Source organism: Microcebus murinus, chromosome 13 (assembly GCF_040939455.1).
Source record: "Microcebus murinus isolate Inina chromosome 13, M.murinus_Inina_mat1.0, whole genome shotgun sequence".
Lineage (NCBI taxonomy): Eukaryota > Metazoa > Chordata > Mammalia > Primates > Cheirogaleidae > Microcebus > Microcebus murinus.
The window spans coordinates 77,393,730-77,412,871 of record NC_134116.1 but is presented as its reverse complement, the minus strand read 5'-3'; the positions used below and the strand labels follow the sequence as shown (position 1 = coordinate 77,412,871).

The 19,142-nt window shown below is 48.1% G+C and overlaps 1 protein-coding gene across 3 annotated transcripts in view; it reads left to right on the top strand.

The window, feature by feature from the left end:
- SPATA13 (spermatogenesis associated 13) overlaps positions 1–19,142 on the top strand; it is a 126,283-nt gene that overhangs the window by 71,100 nt on the left and 36,041 nt on the right. For 2 of the 3 annotated variants that reach the window (XM_012736834.3, XM_076009544.1), the window contains exons 3-4: positions 6,567–6,932; positions 8,717–8,861. In XM_012736834.3, the coding sequence (XP_012592288.2) occupies positions 6,567–6,932; positions 8,717–8,861 (511 nt within the window). The remainder of the gene's footprint in view (positions 1–6,566; positions 6,933–8,716; positions 8,862–19,142) is intronic. The other variant, XM_076009545.1, reaches the window with a different exon arrangement.

Here is a 19,142-nt window from a genome sequence, read left to right as displayed (position 1 = left end):
GGGAGGAAGCAGTGTGGACGGGTCAGGCAGGTGGGCACATCCATGTACGGACACACACTCGCGAGTGGAACGGCGGAGCGGCAGGAACCGCAAGTGCAGAGCTGTGTCAGCGATGAGCTCATGGAAGCTTTTGGGGAGCAGCATCAGGTGGTCTTAGTATTTTTTGGAAGTGGCTGCTGGGGGTTTTTGCCATAAACCATAAAACCATTTTCCACCTTTCTTACCTCCTGCTGCAAATAGAGGGGTCATGTCTAGTGCCAGCTTTGCAAAGATGAAATTAAGTGCCTGCACTGTCTTGCATGGCTCCTATCTTTCAGTAAATCCATTGCCTTCTTGTCTCTAAAATGGGTATAAAATAATAAAGTCATCTTATCAGAAAATGTCATTTTAGGTATATGTTAAAGCAGTGTGAAAATTTAAGATTAAATGTAACACATTACCCCTTTGGTGTTAAAAATACCACAAGAATATGGTAATTCTTGTGGATCTTATGCGCTCCATATATTTACAACACATGATAAATGGGCCTTCCTGAATCAGAGACCAGAGACAAAAGAAAAAGAAAAAAAAAGGGCCATGCAGGGTTTTTTAAAATTATGACACATTAATTTTCATTTAAGGGAAATTAGGTAATGAGGTACAGTTCTAAATAATGAAATACTACTTTTTTTATTTTGTCAGATATGAGGCCTAAAATTTCATTTCTCTGGAATTGGAGCACACAGGCTGGTCCCACAGGCTACTCTTAAGCAATGTTATCTTTTAGCCTGGGAGTTTTAACCTGGGTTTATCCAAGGACATGGGTAGAAATCAGGAAGTATGGATTTTATTTGTATTAGCCTCTAGCTAAAATGTAGCACTTCCTTCAATTATGAATGTAAGCATCAAACCAGAGCAGCTTTAACAATACCTGTAATATTATCTGATCACAGATCTTTTTTACATTATATAACAGGTTTTGATGATTTAAAAAAAAAATTTTTTTTTAGAGACAAAGTCTTGTTTTGTTGCCCAGGCTAGCATAATCACAGCTCACTGCAGCCTTGAACTCCTGGGCCCAGGCGATCTCCCACCTCGGCCTCCCGAGTCTCTGGGATTACAGATGTGAACCACTGAGCCCAGCAGGTATCTTGAGATGTCTCTTATACTCATCAGTACTTGATAATGTGGCAGTTCTTAGACCTAGCACTAGTCTTGCTAATTCACCTGTGGCATGTGTTACTATATTGCCTCCATCGGCTTATCTCTACAATCCTCTCTTAGGTTATTTTATGCACATAAAAATAGGATTCCGAGAAGGGGTCTGTAGATTTCACCAGACTGCCCAGGGCACACATACATTTACAAGAGCCTCTGATAGCTGCCCTTCCCTCTCTCCTCCCTCTGATCCATCCCATCTAAGGGAAGGAAAGCCTACAAAGTTCCATTTTCCTTCTGCAAAAGCACATGCCAGGGACGCAGGCTTGCAGAATGGAAAGCACAGAGGTTTGGAACCAAGCAGACTGGGTTGCACAATGGGCCCTTCCCCTTTCCGGCTCCATCAATGTGAGCAAGGCATTTTATTTATTTTAGCCCCGATATCTTAATCAGTATAAGGCCATAAGTAGTACCTGCCTCCTAGGGTGGCTGTGAAGATTAAATAAGGTAAGGTGTGTGCCTGGCATAGGTCCGGCGTGTCGTAGGCATTCAGAAATTGCAGCTTCATGACAGCCGTTGTTGCCGTTGCCCGCAGCCTCCACCGAGACTGCTCCCATTCCCCTGCGTCTCTGTGACCATGTCAATTGCCTGTGGCATCCTGGGAAAGCCCGGGAAGGTAGCTTGTTATGTTGACATGCATCCTCAGAAAAACTTTGGCTTGTTCAGAGTCCCTCTGCTTTATTATTTTTTTTCAAATATTCATAAAGCTTCTTTAATTTCCTTGCCTGTAACATTTGCTTCTGAATCACCTTGCTGTGTTAGTTTCCAAGGGTTGCCACACCAAATTACCACAAACGAGGTGGCTTAAAACAACAGGCGTTTGTTTATTCTTTCGCCGTTCTGGAGGCGAGAGTTTGAAATCAAGGTACCGCCAGATCCGTAATGCTGCCGGGGCACTAAAGGAGGGTTTTTCTTTGCCTCTTCAGCGTCTAGTCGTTGCGGGCAGTCTTGGAGTTCCCTGGCTTGGAGGTGCACCACTCCAATCTCTGCCTCCTCTAGGCCTTGTTTGTTTTTGTGTTTGTCTGGGTGCAAATTTCCCTCTATTGGTAAGGACACCGGCCATCGGATTGGGACCCACCTCATCCAGGGTGACCTCATTTTAACGTAATTACATCTACAAAGATCCAGTCTCCAAATAAAATAAAAGGTTGCATTCACAGGTATTGGGAGTTAGGACTTCCAACATCTTTTTCAGAGACACAAGTCAACCCACAACGCTCTGCCGTTTGACCCTCTGTGCTTCACTTAGGTCAGGCTTCTTTCTGTTTGGACATATGTGAAATCGAGTTAATAATTAGCTTTCACTGTATTTTCAAAAATAATGTTTTAAAGTGGCTGGGCGTGGTGGCTCACACCTTTAATCCTAGCACTCTGGGAAGCTGAGGTCGCTTGAGCTCAGGAGTTCAAGACCAGCCTGAGCAAGAGCAAGACCCCATCTCTACTAAAACATAAGAAAAAAAATTAGCTGGGCAACTAAAAATACAAGAAAATGTTGGCCAGGCATGGTGGCGCATGCTGGTAGTCCTAGCTACCCAGGAGGCTGAGGCAGGAGGATTGCTTGAGCCCAGGAGTTTGAGGTTGCTGTGAGCTAGGCTGACACCACGGCACTCTAGCCCGGGCAATAGAGTGAGACTCTGTCTCAAAAAAAAAAAAAAAAAAAAAAAAAAAATGTTCTCAAGTGCCTACCTGGAGGTAACATAGTCTGTATTGGCTTTTTGTTTTCATAAAGCGAAAAAAAGAAACTTTGTATAGGGAAACATGTAGTACTAAGGAAAGCACTTAAAAATATACAGAGAAGCAAGAGTTAAAAGGGCGGGGACTCCACTGAAAAGTCTGTTTACAAAAGTTTACGATTTGGGTGTGAATGGGCTGTTGAAGCTGATAGAGGCGGGATTGATCCACTGGACTGGGCAGAGCTGTGGCGTGGTCACGTAGGCAGGACGCCAGAGAACATGGACATGGTCAGCTGCCTGCTGCTTCAGTGTGTCTGTGGCCACCCCCTGCCCACGCCTGAGGTAGGTTCCCGGCTCCTTGGAGAGGGTTGGTTGTGGGCACGTGTGTGTGTCTGTAGATCCCAGTATAATCACAGTCAGACTGTACCCCTGGAGTGAACCTGGTAGCATTTCAGCAGTGTAGGAGTTTTCCTAAGGATGTGGTTTTGGACTGTCCGTCAAAGTTCAAATTTGTTTGACAGGGAATTTCACGCTCTTGTGGCTAGCTGTCAGTATTTGAATGTGAGCTTAAATCTGAGAGTTTCTCCCCATCCTACCTTTTATAATTTTGCTGGGAGTAAAATGACAAACATTTCAATTTTATGTATTATTCTGATACCTGACTTTTGCTATTGCTAGAACACCCAGTACTTTTCAGAGGGCATGTTTTCAACTTTTTTTTTTTTTTTATCTTCAGTGGAACTGTATAAATACTGCAAGGAGAATTACAGTGGGTCTCTCTATGTGTTCCACTGTGCTGACGCTGAGGCATGACATGTTAAAGGAATAATCCTGTGCTCTGTCCCCTACTGTATACAGGCCTGCCTTGAGCACACCTTCCCATACCCAGCCTCAGGCACTTCCTGGAATATTCCCTTATTTTGGGCACCACTGAGAAAAAGCAGGCTGCATATTGCATAAGTGCAAAAATAAAAACAAGATACCCCCCCAAAACACAAAAATAACCCCCAAAAAACTGCACGTACATTTGTGAGCAGTTAGATTTCTTGCCTGTGATTTTGTTGTACATCTGTTTTTCTAGCATGCTGTTTTTGAACCTTTTTATCCCAGGGTAATAACATAATTGGGTTTATTCTCTCGGTGTAGTGAAGTTGTGCCATTCGATTCAATAACTTATTTAAAGTATTCATAATAATCGTTTTCATATAGAAAGTAATACTAGCTTTTCCGTGATTTTTCTCGTATTTTCTGATGGTGATGTTGGGAAGGAAAAACTTCTCCTCTAGGCTCAGTTCTTGGGGGCCTGTGAATTAAACTGACAAAGGATAGATGTCTATTCGTGTGTACGTGTGTGTGTGTGTGTGTGTGTGTGTGTGAGAGAGAGAGAGAGAGAGAGAGAGAGTTCGCAGAAAAAAGTGAGGCAAAGAGGCAGCTAGAATAGGAGGCTCATGTACCATCTTAATAGGGGAGAGGGAGAGGGTAGGGAACTTAAGGGGAAACAAATGACTTTTAGGAAAGATAAATGGGCTTTTGGGAGAATGGATGAGAGATATGATGGTTTTGTGACAATGTTTAGGTGTGGGTTCTCCTCTCTTCCCTGGCGAAACAACTCCCAGGAGGGATTTATGGCACTTGAGTTCTTTCGGGAGGTTCCGCTTTTGGGCAGATAACGGAGTTCAGAAAAAAAAACAACAAAAAAACCCCCTATTCTCAAATGCTTTCAGCTCAAAATCATTTTCATGCCACAGTGGCCTATTCTGGACCCCCTTAGCAGTGACAAGGATTAATGACACCACCCTGGACGGTAGGAGTCAGTAGAGGGCAGCATCAGCGGAGGTTGCTAGGACAACCATTTTTGGGGAGCAGAGGTGATGATGTGGCATTTCGGGGGAAACTTCTGAAACGGAAATTCCAAGGCCCACTTTTTCGTGTCTTTGTTGCCACTAATTGGGTGTGTGGCCCTGGGCAGGTCACTTGGCTTCTTTAGGTCCCAGTGCTCCTAATGTGAGAATTGAGGGGGTGGAGTGGGGGACCCCTGGTTCCCTCCCTGCCTCCTCGCTCCTCATCAGTTCTTTGCCGCACAAGGTCTTAGCGAGCACTTAGACACGCCAGGCTGGAAGCCACGAGGCCTGCGCCACAGGTCTTAGGTCCCCGTTGTCACTGGCCATAGGTGTGTCTGCCTGGGCCACCACCACCCACCGCCTACCCTTCTTCAGGCCCAGCCAGTCCGGGGACGATCAGCGCTGCGTCCCCAGCTCTGCGGGCCCCTCTGTCAGAGCCCGCCTTCCTGGCTGTTCTGGTCGTCCTCCCCGTGCCCGTGGCCCGACAGCCCTTTTTGTTTTTATCTTTAAATAAGGGACAGGGATGGAAGAGTTGCAGGTGCCCTGGCGGCCTCGCAGGCTCACCGCTGGTGCCTGCCGCCACTCTGCTCCCAGGGGGCTCTGGCCAGGCTCTGAGGGGTCTGCCGAGATAGCCCCAGCTCGAGGCAGGCTTGAACCCTGGGGACGTTACTCTTGGGCACAGCTTTTCTTAAATCCTCTGATAAGGGCTATCTTATCACGTGGCATGTCATCCTTCCAAGGACCTGCTGTTTCCTAATGAAGAGTTGCAGAGTCAAATTGCAGAAGTTCAGTAACTTGCCTGGGGTTACGTGGCCCGGTTCCAAGCCTCACGCTTCTTTCTAGCACATCGTGTTGCCTCTGAAACAATTACTTGAAAAATTAGAAAGCGTTGCCTCATGTAAAGCTCATAGAGTCTTGAGCTGGGGGTTTTTCCAGGCTAAACTCTGAGATGCGCTGTCCCCGTCAGACCGCTGCCCTGAGGCTGCGGCAGGAGCCAGGGGACCCCGAGTGCTGAGGGCTGGGTCCTGACGGCCGTGCACTTAGTCCTCTGGAAGCACCTTCCAGTTTTCCGCGGTGCGCACTGTTGCAAGGAAGGAGGTCCCACAGAGCCATGGTGGGTAGCAGCGCCCAGTCATTTCTCCTCCTGGCTAGCCTTCGGGTCCCCAGGCTGCTGTCCTGTATATTTTGGGGGACACCTACCCCCCGTTAAGAAAGTGCATTTTAGGCCGGGCGCTGTGGCTCACGCCTGTAATCCTAGCTCTTGGGAGGCCGAGGCGGGCGGATTGCTCAAGGTCAGGAGTTCAAAACCAGCCTGAGCAAGAGCGAGACCCCGTCTCTACTATAAATAGAAAGAAATTAATTGGCCAACTGATATATATAAAAAATAAGCCGGGCATGGTGGCGCATGCCTGTAGTCCCAGCTACTCGGGAGGCTGAGGCAGGAGGATCGCTTGAGCCCAGGAGTTTGAGGTTGCTGTGAGCTAGGCTGACACCACGGCACTCACTCTAGCCTGGACAACAAAGTGAGACTCTGTCTCAAAAAAAAAAAAAAAAAAAAAGAAAGTGCATTTTATAAACTCACGATGGTGCTGATTTTCCCAACGTCTTTTATCGTAGACGCCATCATTGGACGCCAAACATTACTATTTAATTTATGGTTTAATTCAGCCTAGAATGAAAGATGGATTTGGTCATTTTAATCCAAATAGTTTCAGCTGTATTTTCACTTTCTATTACACACGTAACTGTTTTCAATAAGCAGAGCTGGGGTGGGTGGGTAATGCATACAGCTAGTTTCTTTTTTCTAACACCTACTTGGATATTTGCGCTCACCTAACCTGTTGGCGTTTGAAAGGTTGTCCCTGATGAGCCCTGGAGGCGAGGCTCGTCCCAGGAGGAGGAAAGGACGGAGGCCCAGAGGATCAGCAGGAGGAGATGGGGCTCTGGGCAGCGGCCGCGGCCCCGGCCGCTCTCCGACTACAGCCAGCTGGGCAGCCGCAGCCTGTCCATTCCCGAAGACTCCATTGCGGGGGACCCCCCGGAGGAGGACCGAGCAGACGGGGACCCCCAGGCGAGCGCGGCCACTGCCAGCCCTGCAGACCAGAACGCCTCCCTGGGCTGCCCCCGAGGAGCACGGAGAAGACGCCCCATTTCTGTGATAGGTGGGGTCAGCTTCTACGGGAACAACCAGACGGAGGAAATAGAGACTCTTCTGACCCAAGTAAGACCTGGTGTGCGTGCGTCTCCCACGGCCGGCCGGCCGCCACCAACCTCCAGCCTCCTGGCCTTTGTCCCCCTGCGAGCTAAACGGGATGCTGCCTCTCCTCCTCCTTTCTCCTGCAAGGATGACGCCACCCACTCACTGCCTCTTCCTCCTGGCTTTGTTGAAAGCCGTGCATGGATGCAGACTAACCACCTGACACGGGACGCCTGCTACTAATCTTTCTTTCTTTCCTGGAATCTCAGTAATAGGTGAAACTCACTCGTTTGCTCTTTGTTTCTGAATAACTCGAGATTTTAACCAGCGGAGGGTAGCAGTGCATATCTAGTGAGCTTCCTCAAAGAAGTCATTCTTCAAAAAGAAAGTTGTTGTCCATTGTTAAAAGGCAAAGAAGAAAATAAGGATGTGTATTTTTTTTAGGAGATAAGAAAGTAATCTTTTCTACCATTTTCTTTAAGTTGTGACTTTGCAGCTGGTTTGAAGATAGAGTAAACGTTTACCATTTGGTCCCTTGGTATATTTTAGTAATTCAGAAAGTATCAGGTACCCAGTGAGCACTTTGAGGATATAAAACATTTAATTAAAGGCCCTGTCTTGGAGAAGCTTATAATGTATTTGGCCAGGCTAATACCCTGGCCATGGTCAGGTGTTCACAGAACAGTATGTGAGTAATGTATATGCCCACGTTCATTTTTAAACCTGCTACCTGATGTCATAAATAACCTGTAAAATTCTCCTAAAAAGGAAATTCTATACAGCATTAGTAGTGGACCGCATGTTTATATTCTCCCTCTAAAGCCCAGTGGAGTGGTTTATAGGAGGCACTCAAAAACTCTTGTTTAATTCAATTGAATTGAATTCTTAAGGTAAAAACAAATGGAGTCAAAGAATACCATGAAATCTTTGAGAACTTTTTTTGTTTTAAGATGCTCCACTTGCTAGGAAATAATTCTGAACTAAAGCAAATTGTAATCTGTTTTAACTCAAAACACGGCATAAAAAAGATCTAATGTGTTTAGAAATTATTTCACTTGAGAGCATCAAAAAGGAATGCAGTGAAATAATTTTCTGCGCTATAATCTAATTCAAGGAATTGGGTGGGAAAATCCTAAGAAAACCTAAAGAAAGCTCAACCCACTGGGCCTCTACTACGTAGTTACAGTTACTATGGAAAACCAGAAGGGCATTGTAGATAGTTCTAAGGAGAGAGACCTGGGTGAATGCATGAAAAACCAACTCTTCTTTTAAATAAAGCTCAACTGTCATGTCAGTTTAGTGAAGGAGGAATTGTCTTCAGGTCCACACACCATTATCAAGGGCCTGCAGGTGCCAGCTCAGTAGGAGGGTCTGCAGGGGGAGTAGAACCAGGCTGAGTAACAGGCGAGGACTGCAATCTGTCACCTGGCCGCGTCTTCAGCCCCTGGGCAGGCATCCTCCTAACCTCTTCCTCTGCGTCTGTGTGAGAACTCCACCGCTTTCTAAATTTACCTTGCTCCTCTCAGACACCTCGCTTTCACCTAGGGTTACCTATTGGCGGCATGTCGCTGTCAAATGAAAGGAAGTTTGATGCCGCCAGGCCAGTGAGCTGATAACGATTGCTAAAAACCGTAGAGTAGCAGCGAATCGCCACTGAGCCTGGGTGCAGCCTGCAGCTCTTGGCAGGGCTTGGAGAAACCACTTCACATGTGTGAGTGGCTTCGAGGCGAGAGCGTTGTGCATGTGAGTCGCTTGCAGGAGCCGCCACTTCCTGGCACCTCTCACAGCTTTCTGCTTCCCTTCCGCAGCCAGCAGCCAGGCCGCCCGTGCCCGCTCACCAGGTGCCGCCCTACAAGGCCGTGTCGGCCCGGTTCCGGCCCTTCACCTTCTCCCAGAGCACCCCCATTGGGCTGGACCGCGTGGGACGCCGGCGGCAGATGAGAGCGTCCAACAGTGAGTCTCAGTCCCCCGCCCCCTTCAGAAATTGCCGGGGAACCATCCGTTTGACTGTTTGTGGTTCGCCTAAGGTGCCCGGGTGATTCTGGACGTTTCGTGCCTCCCTCTGGGCCAGGGTGTTCCCTGGGAGTGAGGACGACGGCTCATGCCGGGAAGAGGGCGCTCTGCCAGCTGTCCGGGTGGCTGCCCTGCACCTGCCCAGGTGGCTCTGGGTTTGAGAACTTTGCTCCTCCCTCGGCGTCTGCATAGCTGAGTTCCAGCAGGTGGCGATCCCAGTAGGAACTGAGTCCCAGGCTCAAAGTGTCAGCGGGGCTGGGTCTTGGGAGGGTTGTGCGGGAGGACCTGTTCCAGCCTCCCTCCCAGCTTCTGGTCGCCTCCGGCGCTGTGTGGCTTGTGGTTGCGTCACCGTGTCTGCCTTCATGTTCCCGTGGCGCTGTCATGGCCAGATGTCCCTTTGTGTGAGGACACCAGCCTTACTGCGCCTGAGCCCACCCCGAGGACCTCATTTAACTTGGTCGGCTACAAACATGATGTTTCCAAATAAGGGCACACTCCGGGCACTGGGAGTTAAGGCTTCACCGCCCGCCATCCGAGGGGACGTAGTTCAACCAAAAACATATACCGTGTTTGAAGCCTTGTGCAACACGTACCCATGCGGTCAAAGATTTTAACAGAGTAGGCAGAAATAAAAATAGATTGTGGGCGTGGTAGGAGTATAGGGGACTTCTCCAGCTCACCCACATGCACAAACAGCCTACTTTGTGTTTTCCCTAACACTGGTTTTTGCTTTTGTCGTTTTTAAAACTTTTTTAAATTTAGGATTCTTTTGTTGAAAAGCAGCAAAAACTGACCGGCTAGCTTAAGCAGAAGGGGCATGTGTGGGAAGGGTGTCAGGCACACCCAGAATCGGTGGGGTGGCTGGGAGCCAGGCTGGGAAAGGGCTGGCAGTCAGGCTGCTCCTGGGAGCTGAGGGCTGCAGGAAGGCATGTAACGGAAGACTGGCCACCTCTGGGTACAGGCGAGCCCACCCTGTCCTCTGTCACTCACCCAAGTGTCAACAGTCCCGGGATGGCGGAGCCAGCGCTCCGTGTCCACCAGCTGGCGGCGCTGGATCGGGGAGAAGGACTGGGTGCCTCCAGGGACCCCCGGCCTTTCACATTTGGAAGCCGCTGCCTGGGTTCCCTGTCAGCTGAGGCTGAGTACAGGAGAGGGGACGGAGGTCGTGCTCCCAGGAGTTGTGAGAAACACGGATAGATTCTGGATGGGTCTCACCTTTGTTCACTCATTTACGCATTCAGTAACTAGCTCACCCTGTGCCAGGTGACAGCAATGAATGGAAGAACAAAGCCCCTTTAATCACTGACATTCTAGTGAGAAGATCATAAATTAACAAGCATTAAATGGTATAGCAGACAGTGCTATAAACGAAAATAAACCCGGGCAGAGGCATGCACTTCCAAAGAGCGTCACCCTACCGTAACGCACCTGTCCCACAGATGATCGAACCTCCCCCCCCCCCAGCCCCCATATCACCGCAGGGTGTCGAGGCTGGGACTCCCGGTGACAGCCATCCCTTCTGCAGTTCCCTGGCAACGTCCCTTCAGTGTTTATGACCTGAGGTGAATTTAAGCAACACACTCACCGTAATGGGAGGGGCGGAGGGAGGGAAATGAGAAAATTTGGGAGACGGCAGGGAATAAAGTTTACATTCCAGCATTTGAACAGATTCCGTGAGTCTGTAGGTAGGATTCTCTTTGGTGCAGGTGGTTGCTCTGGGGAAGATGGCCCTGGGTAACGTGAGCAGGTGGGGGCAGGCGAGGGGGAAGGCCACCTCCCCGAGGAGGTGACGGTGACACAGGGGTGGACAGTGGGGAGGTGCATGGGGGCAGCGAGGCGGAGCGGGCCCAGGAGAAGGAGCTTCAGATGCCCAAAGTCAGGCAGGACCGCGATGTGTCTGAGGTCCCCGAGGGGGCCAGCACGCGCCTGGAGCTCAGGGAGCACGGGGCAGAGGAGGACGCTACCCAGGGGTAGCTCCGCGTGGCTAGAAAGGGCACCGCAGGTCACGGGAGGAGCTGGGCGGTTCTAGTGGCGCAAAGCCGAGGCCAGCGGGAGGGCAGTGCGTGCCGATCCCTGCTTCCCAGAGGAGGGCGGTTCTGGGGCGAAGGCAGAGGAGGGGAGGCTGATTTGAAGGCCGTCACATGAGTCCGCTTGAGGAAGGATGGTGGCGGTGGCCACAGAAGCCGTCCCTGTGTGTTTTGGGCACTCGTTTCCCAAGCCGTTCCCGCTAGAACCAGCCCGGTTCCGGGTGGGCGGGCCGGGGCTGCGCACGCCAGAGGAAGTGCAGTTCCCCTGGGGGACTGATCTCAGCTCCCGCAGAGGGAAGAAGACGTTTCGCAGGGGTATGGTTAAGGGGGCCTAAGAAGCTGCTTCTGTGTTTACCCCTCGCTTTGGGGCCCCGTCTCGGGCTGTGGGCGAGCCTCGCCACCTCAGTCACCGGCTTGGAGCCTGCGTCCCGCCGGGGCAGCGCGGCTGGCTCGGGGCGTGTCTCCAAGAGGCCTCTGTGACTCCGTTTGTTTTAGGCCATTATGGGATGTGATACGGTGGGGCACACACCCCTAGCCGTGGAGTGCCGTGGACATCAGTGTCGTGTGAGACACGACAGCATAGCAGCCTTCAGCAGGATCCCGCAGTTGCCCGGCAGTTATGGAAAACAAATCCGCGTCCAGCACAAGCGGCTCCTCCAGTGAGGACAGATCGTCGCCCCTCTATTATGAGAAGGCCACACTGCAATCAGCTTTCCGCAAGCAGCTATCTGGTTCCCCGAAGGAACCGTGTCATTAGCTTTGTTGAGGGGAAGGCCCTGGCTTCCTGTGGTCCTAGCCCAGGCTCAGCGTCCGTTTCTGCCACCATGGCCTTTTTCTTTTTTCCCTTCTCTTTATGAGCCCACTGAGCAAGCATCGAGGTGACTAGGAAAGAAGACTGACATCTGCACGGCGGGACACAGCGCTCCCAGCAGTGCTCAGCAGCCTCTTTTGCAGTAAGGAGTCACACGGGTCAGACATCTTCGCACGCTCTGAGTATACTCCCATATATCCGATCCAACCCCCTTCCCCAAACCAGTCCCCAAGCCCGTTTTGCGCTTTCCACGTCCCCCCAGGGGACTCCTAACCAGGAGTGCACACAGCTAAGCTCTCCCGAGGCCATCTCTCTTTGCCACTGGAGGGGTCCCCTGTCTTGGGGACACAGCTACCAGCTCAGTTCCTCCCCCCCCACTCAAGATCTCCAAATCCATAGCGAAAGGTTGGTTAACGGATACAAGAGTAACAGCTGGGAGGAGTGAGTTCTAGTGTCCTGTAGTATTTTAGGGTAACTACAGTTAACAATAATTTATTGTTTCTTTTCAAATAGCCAGAAGAGCGGATTTTGAATGTTCTCAACACAAAGCAATGATAAATGTTTGAGGTGATGCGTGTGCTAATTACCCTGATTTGATCATTACACAATGTATACATATTCCAAAATACCACTCTTTACCCCAGAATTATGTACAATTATTATGTGTGAGTTAAAAATAATGATAAAAGCAAAATAACCCTCCAAATGAAGAGATGCCCACAACTAAATTTTTCTCAAAATATAGAAAATTGAACATGAGCAATTTAATTTTTTTCTTTTATTTTTAAAGAAATGGAGACATACTTCTAGGTAAAGCGAGCTCCCCCTTTGAAACCTGGCACTACTGAGCTGTACTCTCTCCTGGCAATTGGTATTTTTCTCCTGCCCTGTTAGTACCTGTCTTATCTCTGACGAGCCCATGCAGTCCATGGAGGAAGGTCACGTGGAACTGGCTGAGTAATGTTTATTGACTCCGTGGGTGTGGCGTATGAGATAATAGAATCAGCATGATGAATCTCAGTAGCAGTGATACATCTCTTTATGAAGCCCACAGAGGGAAGGCTGCCAGCCTGTAAAAACTGTATTGCTTTTTGGTGATGATGATTGTGACTTCCTTTTGCCTGGCTTTAGGAAGGGTACCTGTGCTGTTAGGACTTTGTCCCAGAACATTATCTTTGCTGCCTTTTGCATTCTTCTTTAATGAAGCTTTTCTGTTATGTTCTTTGAGATGACTCATTGCATCACGGCTTACCTGTGCTCCCAATTTTCCCATGCTTCGGATTCCAGCAATATTTCTTCCCTTGCCTACTTTGTATATTTGGATCAGAAGTCAAATTTGATAGCTTTCCAAAATTCTTAGCTTCGTGTCCGTTTCCCTTCTCTTTCTACTTATTCTATCCAGAGTTCAGATTACTTTGTTTTTGTGGTAGGCCAAGTGACTTATCTTCAGTATCTCATCAAAGCGAGGAGACCCTGTGTGACCCTCTGAGTGGCCACACTGGAGGGGGTCTCTGTGGGTCACAAGCGAAGTACTTAGCCAGCCCGTGCGCTGAAGTCAAGAGATTTGGGTGTACCACTTTCAAAGAAAGATTTCCATCTGTTACACTTTTCTAAAGCCCTTTGGTTAGCCAGTAAGTACTGTATTAGAACATTTAGTAATAATTCCAGGTAATAAAGGAGAGAAAACAGGAAGATTAGATACAGTAACAACTAGTCATAAACACTAGAGAAAACGCCCTTCTAAAGGGATACAAACATGGTGGTTGGACTTTTCTATGGCTTTAGAAATTTTTTCTAAGTTAAATAATTGCTTGATTTGATTTTTAAATTTGTTTACTTCTTTTGCGTGAACATCGTCGCTTTTTGCAAGCTAGGAAAGAGAATCAAATTAGCGCAGTCTTGACCCTCTGGTGACTTGGGCTGCATCTCTCAGTCCTCACCAGAAAGATGTAATAACACGAATTGCTAATTAAGCAAGTCATGGAACTAAATCGTAACACCCAATCCACATTTTTCTTTAGGAAACAACCAAAACCCCAGTCCGTTAAGGGCATGCTATGGATAAGGAATGTCTTAATCTACAGCGGGTGGCGTGAGCCAAATTGTAGCAGGACGACCTGTCTGGGGAGCACAGTGGGGCTGGCTGGGGACGCTGAAATTTTGAAAACCTGCTCTGAGGTCCTAAAAATGCCTTGTTCTGCTGTCAATAATAAAACAAGTACGGGCCGGGCACGGTGGCTCATACCTGTAATCCTAGCACTCTGGGAGGCCGAGGCGGGCGGATTGCTCGAGGTCAGGAGTTCGAAACCAGCCTGAGCAAGAATGAGACCCCGTCTCTACTATAAATAGAAAGAAAACTAATTGTCCAACTAATATGTATAGAAAAAATTAGCCGGGCATGGTGGCACATGCCTGTAGTTCCAGCTACTCAGGAGGCTGAGGCAGGAGGATCGGTTGAGCCCAGGAGTTTGAGGTTGCTGTGAGCTAGGCTGACGCCACGGCACTCACTGTAGCCTGGGCAACAAAGCAAGACTCTGTCTCAAAAAAAAAAAAAACCAAAAAAACAAAAAACAAGTACAAGTATTGCAGATGCCCTGAAATCTACGCAGGTCTGCAGCAAGAACACGAAGCTAGCCTGGGGAATAAGATACTTAAATTTTCAAAATAAATTCCTGAGTAATAAGAAATCCAGCATACTGCATTTTTCCTCTTGCCACAAGAACAAAGTAAGGACTATTTTAAAGAAATAGTTCATTTCTTAAAAGGGTGGCAGCAGTACTTTCTAGAACTACAGAGAAACTTCCTGGTTCCCCATATGGTTACAGTGTTGCTGTTCTTCCATTGTACATATTCATGTGGAAAACCCAATTAGGAGCTCTTTGCCAGGCCGAGGAGATAGGTAAACTAGCGCGCGCCCTAGTTAGCTAGTTGGATGCTCAGTTGCCGTCTTCTGGGATGGACCCGTCTGTATGGGTAAGCCATAGTTTCGATAAACATCTGCAAACTGCCCTTGGGCACTGGCTTCAGGCCAGTGTCTTAAACTTGGCTTAGTCCCTCTGTGACCTCCTGCCACCAAGCTGGGTGCTGGTCCTCACAGGTCAGCCGGGTAGCTTTGGGGTGCCACGCAGGGATGCGTGGGGGTAAACCCTGGCTGAGCCGGTGAGAACCGGAAAGGCCCAAGCAGAAATGAGTGAGCTCCGGAGGCTCTTAGGAGGTCGCTTCTCATAATAGATCCCTGAATCTTCCTGCCGCCGGCTGTGGCAGGCCGGGTCCCGGTCCCAGAGTGGGTTGGGGCGAGGGGTGTTGGCCCACGTGGCCATGGTCTCCGCCCACCACCCCCCACAACTACCCCAGAGCCTCACTTGGTTATTTTTTTTTTTTTGCTTTTTTTTCTATTCCCTCTTTAAAGCAGCTTAGTTTTTATCACTTGTGCTTTCTTCATCTGGTAAACCCTTACACAGATTTAAGTACTAAGACATTTCCTCATGTGTTCGGGGCCCAGAAGCTTCCAAGTCCAATTGGAGATTTTCATTAAGGGGCCGACGTTATTTCTGAATCTACAACTCCGTTTCTTCTGTTTGATTTCGTGCTGAAATGTATACAACCCTCAGAAACAGAACTACTAATTTATGTATTGATTTGCTTATCACTATTTAGGGACTAGTGTTGGTTGTAAAAACACATGCATTCAGTGTTATTATGATACATTAATAAGCTTACAATTATTGGGGAATGCTATAGGATCTGCCATGAGGGCCAAAATCAAACAGCGTCACCTCAGGAAATGTCCAAGGTGCCCTGAAACCTTTCTGGGTTGGATTTTCAGTGTTCTCTTGGTGGCACAGCTACTTCCTTGGTTTTATTTCACTTAACACACGTATAACCTATTATGTTCCCATCATGACTGAGGCATTGCACTGGGGGGCTGGGCTGTCAGGAGGGAGCAGACAGAGAATGTTCTTGCAGGGCTGCCAGGACAGTAGATGGGAAAAGCCATCGCAACTGTATCAACTGAGGGTGACTGTCAGGTCTGGAGTGTCCCAGGACTTCCTGGGGGAGATGACATCAAAGTGGAGACTCGGGGAACGCAGGGTAGCTGGGTTAAGTGTGTTGTTAGGGCGAGGGTGTATTCCAGGCTGAGGGAACAGCGTGTGTACGGGTGGAGGCAGAGGAGAGAGTGCCTGGAGAATCGGCGAGCAGGGCAGCCAGCAGAAACCACCTACCCAGGCCCACCCTGATCAGGCCCAAGCTGTCCTCCATGCTTCTGCAAGGCCAGCCGGCCGTGCCCGAGATACGCCCCGTGCTTGCCTTCCTGGGCTGCTCTCTGCTGCTCTCACTAGTTGTGACCTCACCTGGAGTCCAGGGCATGACCCCAAGCCTGTTTGGGCAGTTGTATTTATTATTGTGATTATGGAACTTATGCAGATATTATGTAAGCAAATGCAATGGCAATGTGAGACTGAGAAGAGAGATTCACATCTATGAAAATGAAATAGGTAACATTGGGGAGACTCAATAAAATTGAATTGTTAAAAAAAAATTTCTGTCAAGTTAGATGAGAATTGGCAGCTTGGAAAAATGGAAGAATCGAGGAGTCCGCGCTCTGATTGCTTCATCAGTGTCTGTGGTTTTATTGCTAGACTTGAAAGAAGCCAGAACTGGAAATCACGGTTGACGCACTATGGGTGTAGATTGTGCAAGAGAGAAGGCAGAATTCCAGTCGGATGATCGTGCACAGAGAGCCCCGTCCCACACCAGGACAAAGATGAAGAGTTGCACCTTGATACGTTTTAAGTTAAATTGCCCATGTCAGGAACACGCAGATCACTTTTTCTGCCTTAGGACTTTTAGGCAGCCCGGTAGCCCCGGGTGGGAGGACCACAGCTGCAGGTTCCCGCTGCTGCAGCAGGATGCAGATGAGGGGAGCTGAGAGGCAGGCCTCCACCAGAGGTCTGGCTGCCTGAAAAGGGAGAAGGAGCCTGGGGCAACCACCGGGAGCCACGAACAGCTTTTAAGTGGAGTGAGATGGTCAGCTTTGCATTTAGACAGGTCACTGGGCAGGTCTTGGAACAGAGACAGACCTAAGGAGTCTGTTGCCTAATCAAGTGGCAGCCGAGCCCTCACCTAGGAAAATGACAGTAGTGCTGCAGAAATGAAGAACTTGGAGGTCAAGCTAATTGCCTGGATGTTTGGGGCGAGGGAGGGGGAGCCCGCCCTGGCACCAGTGCCCGGGAGATAGGGAGCATGGGAGAGGAGCGCGTTGGTCAGGGAGCTGGTTCCGATCCAGGCAGGTGGAGTTGGAGCCGCCTATGGGACAGCTCGGGGAAGATAGCACCACCCCGCAGTTGGCTGCAAGTCTCTGGCCCGAGGAGGGAGACCCACCCACGCTAGAGGTGAAGATTGGGGAAGCATCAGCAAGGTGGATGGCTCTTAAAGCTCTAGAAAGGAGTGTGGTCATGGGGCGGGCGGCGAACCCTGAGAAGAGGCTCTCAGGCAGTGCTCTGAGGTCCAGCAGCTTTGGGGGACCAGCAAAGGAAAAGAAATTCACAGAGAAGATAGAAAAAAGTAGCGAGACAGGTAAGTGGTGCTCCAGATGTCAGAGGAGGTCAGGGCTTAGAGGAGCAAGGGGTTGATGCTGTCCACTGAGACCTAAGTGCTAAGAGTGAAAAATAGCCCTTGGATTGAGCGGCAGGGAGTTGCTGGGCGACCTTAAGAAAAACAGTCTGGGTTCAGCGCCAGGGCAGAGCCAGAATGCAGTGGGAGGGTTTGGGGGGAGTTAAGTTTCCAGATTGAGGCATTTTATCTATTTTGCTTAATCCGTGTTGACGGATTTCTGATTTTATAGTAGAAAATATCCCTTAAAAGCTAAGGATGGGGTTGAAAATGATTAATTGGGCAACCATGTTAAAAATATTGTTTTGGCTTTATGTTCCCAGTATGTGAAAGCTCATTAACATGAACGTGTCAGTGTTTATTCAGAAGAAATAGTTACGGTTAAGGAGACATCAGAAAGTTTTATTTTTTGACGTAGAATTTATATAATACCCCAACATTCAGGAGTGGGGAAATTTAATCATAATAAGTGCTTATATAATTTCAAATTTGATTTTTTTTGATTACATAAATTGAATAATTAGAAATTACTGCAGCATATTTACTTGAAAATTCTTGTAGTGAAGAAATTTATTAAAAGTCTTTCGATTTGGTTTTTGCTTGTTTAAAACAAAGAGAGTGGGAGAGGGTTTCTTCTTTCCTAGTTGTTTTGGTGGTGGTTTTAAAAACTTTTAATTTGTTAGAAATAACAAATTTATGCTATTGATAGTTTCATTAAATACATCACATGTTTCTGTTTTCACTTAAGATAATCAGTAGAATAAAGCAGCAAGAATCCCTGATAGATCAAATGACTCCCCAAAGAAAGGGGACTCATACAGTTATTCTGGCATTGTTCTAATTATTGCTGAGAAAGTTAATTTCCTTATTAGCAGCCTTTTGAATCAAAAAGTGAGACTGTAATCCCAGTCTTCTATTGACTAGCTCTGTGACCTTGGGCAAGTCTCTTAACCTCAAAGTATTAATGTCTCTGTAATGGAAGAAATTATTATCTTCCCCACAGATGTGCAGAAATGACCTGGTGCACCATAAGCACGCAGCAAATATTGCTAATTAGTTGCGCAGGGGAGAAAGGCAATGATGAGCAGGGAGCTGTTTATGGTCAGAGTTCCAAGTTGACGCATTTAACTGTGCTAACCAGCAGCTTAACCTCAGACACGTGACCTAATCTGACAAGTCAAGCCCTAGAGCGCCAGGAGTCTATAGGGAACAACATTCTGTTTCATTATCCAAATATAGGTTAAACAAACTCAAAATATATGTATATGCGGGTTATTGGGGAGGGGGGAAACTTAGCTGACTCTTTTCCATTGATTTTCTGGAATCAAAATATATTCATTATCTAATGCTTTTTCAAAGTATTACCCAGAGACTCCACTAAATTTTTTTGTTAAAGGGAAAGGAAAAAAGAAAAGAAATAGCAGGTGTTGAGGTGTGTGTGATACCTTTGAAATGATTTTAAGCACACCATAAAACCTTTTTGTTTGATCTCTTGTGTTTTGGATTATCTCTTTCTGCTTGTGCATTTCTTTCAAATCACTTTTCACAAGTTTTCTTTTAATAAAGAATCCGGGAGAAAATCAGATATTACTTGCTTAGCACCTGCTTGAGAGCTGCTCTGTAACTGAGCCCTTAGGAAAGCTGGTTGCAGAGTTGGCCACCAAGAAGTTTGATTGTGAGGTGTGGGTGCCACGCGTCTTGCCTGCCTCCCTTCCCCGGCTCCCTTCCCCTTTCTCACCCCACTTTATACTCATGCCAAAGGGTATCGAG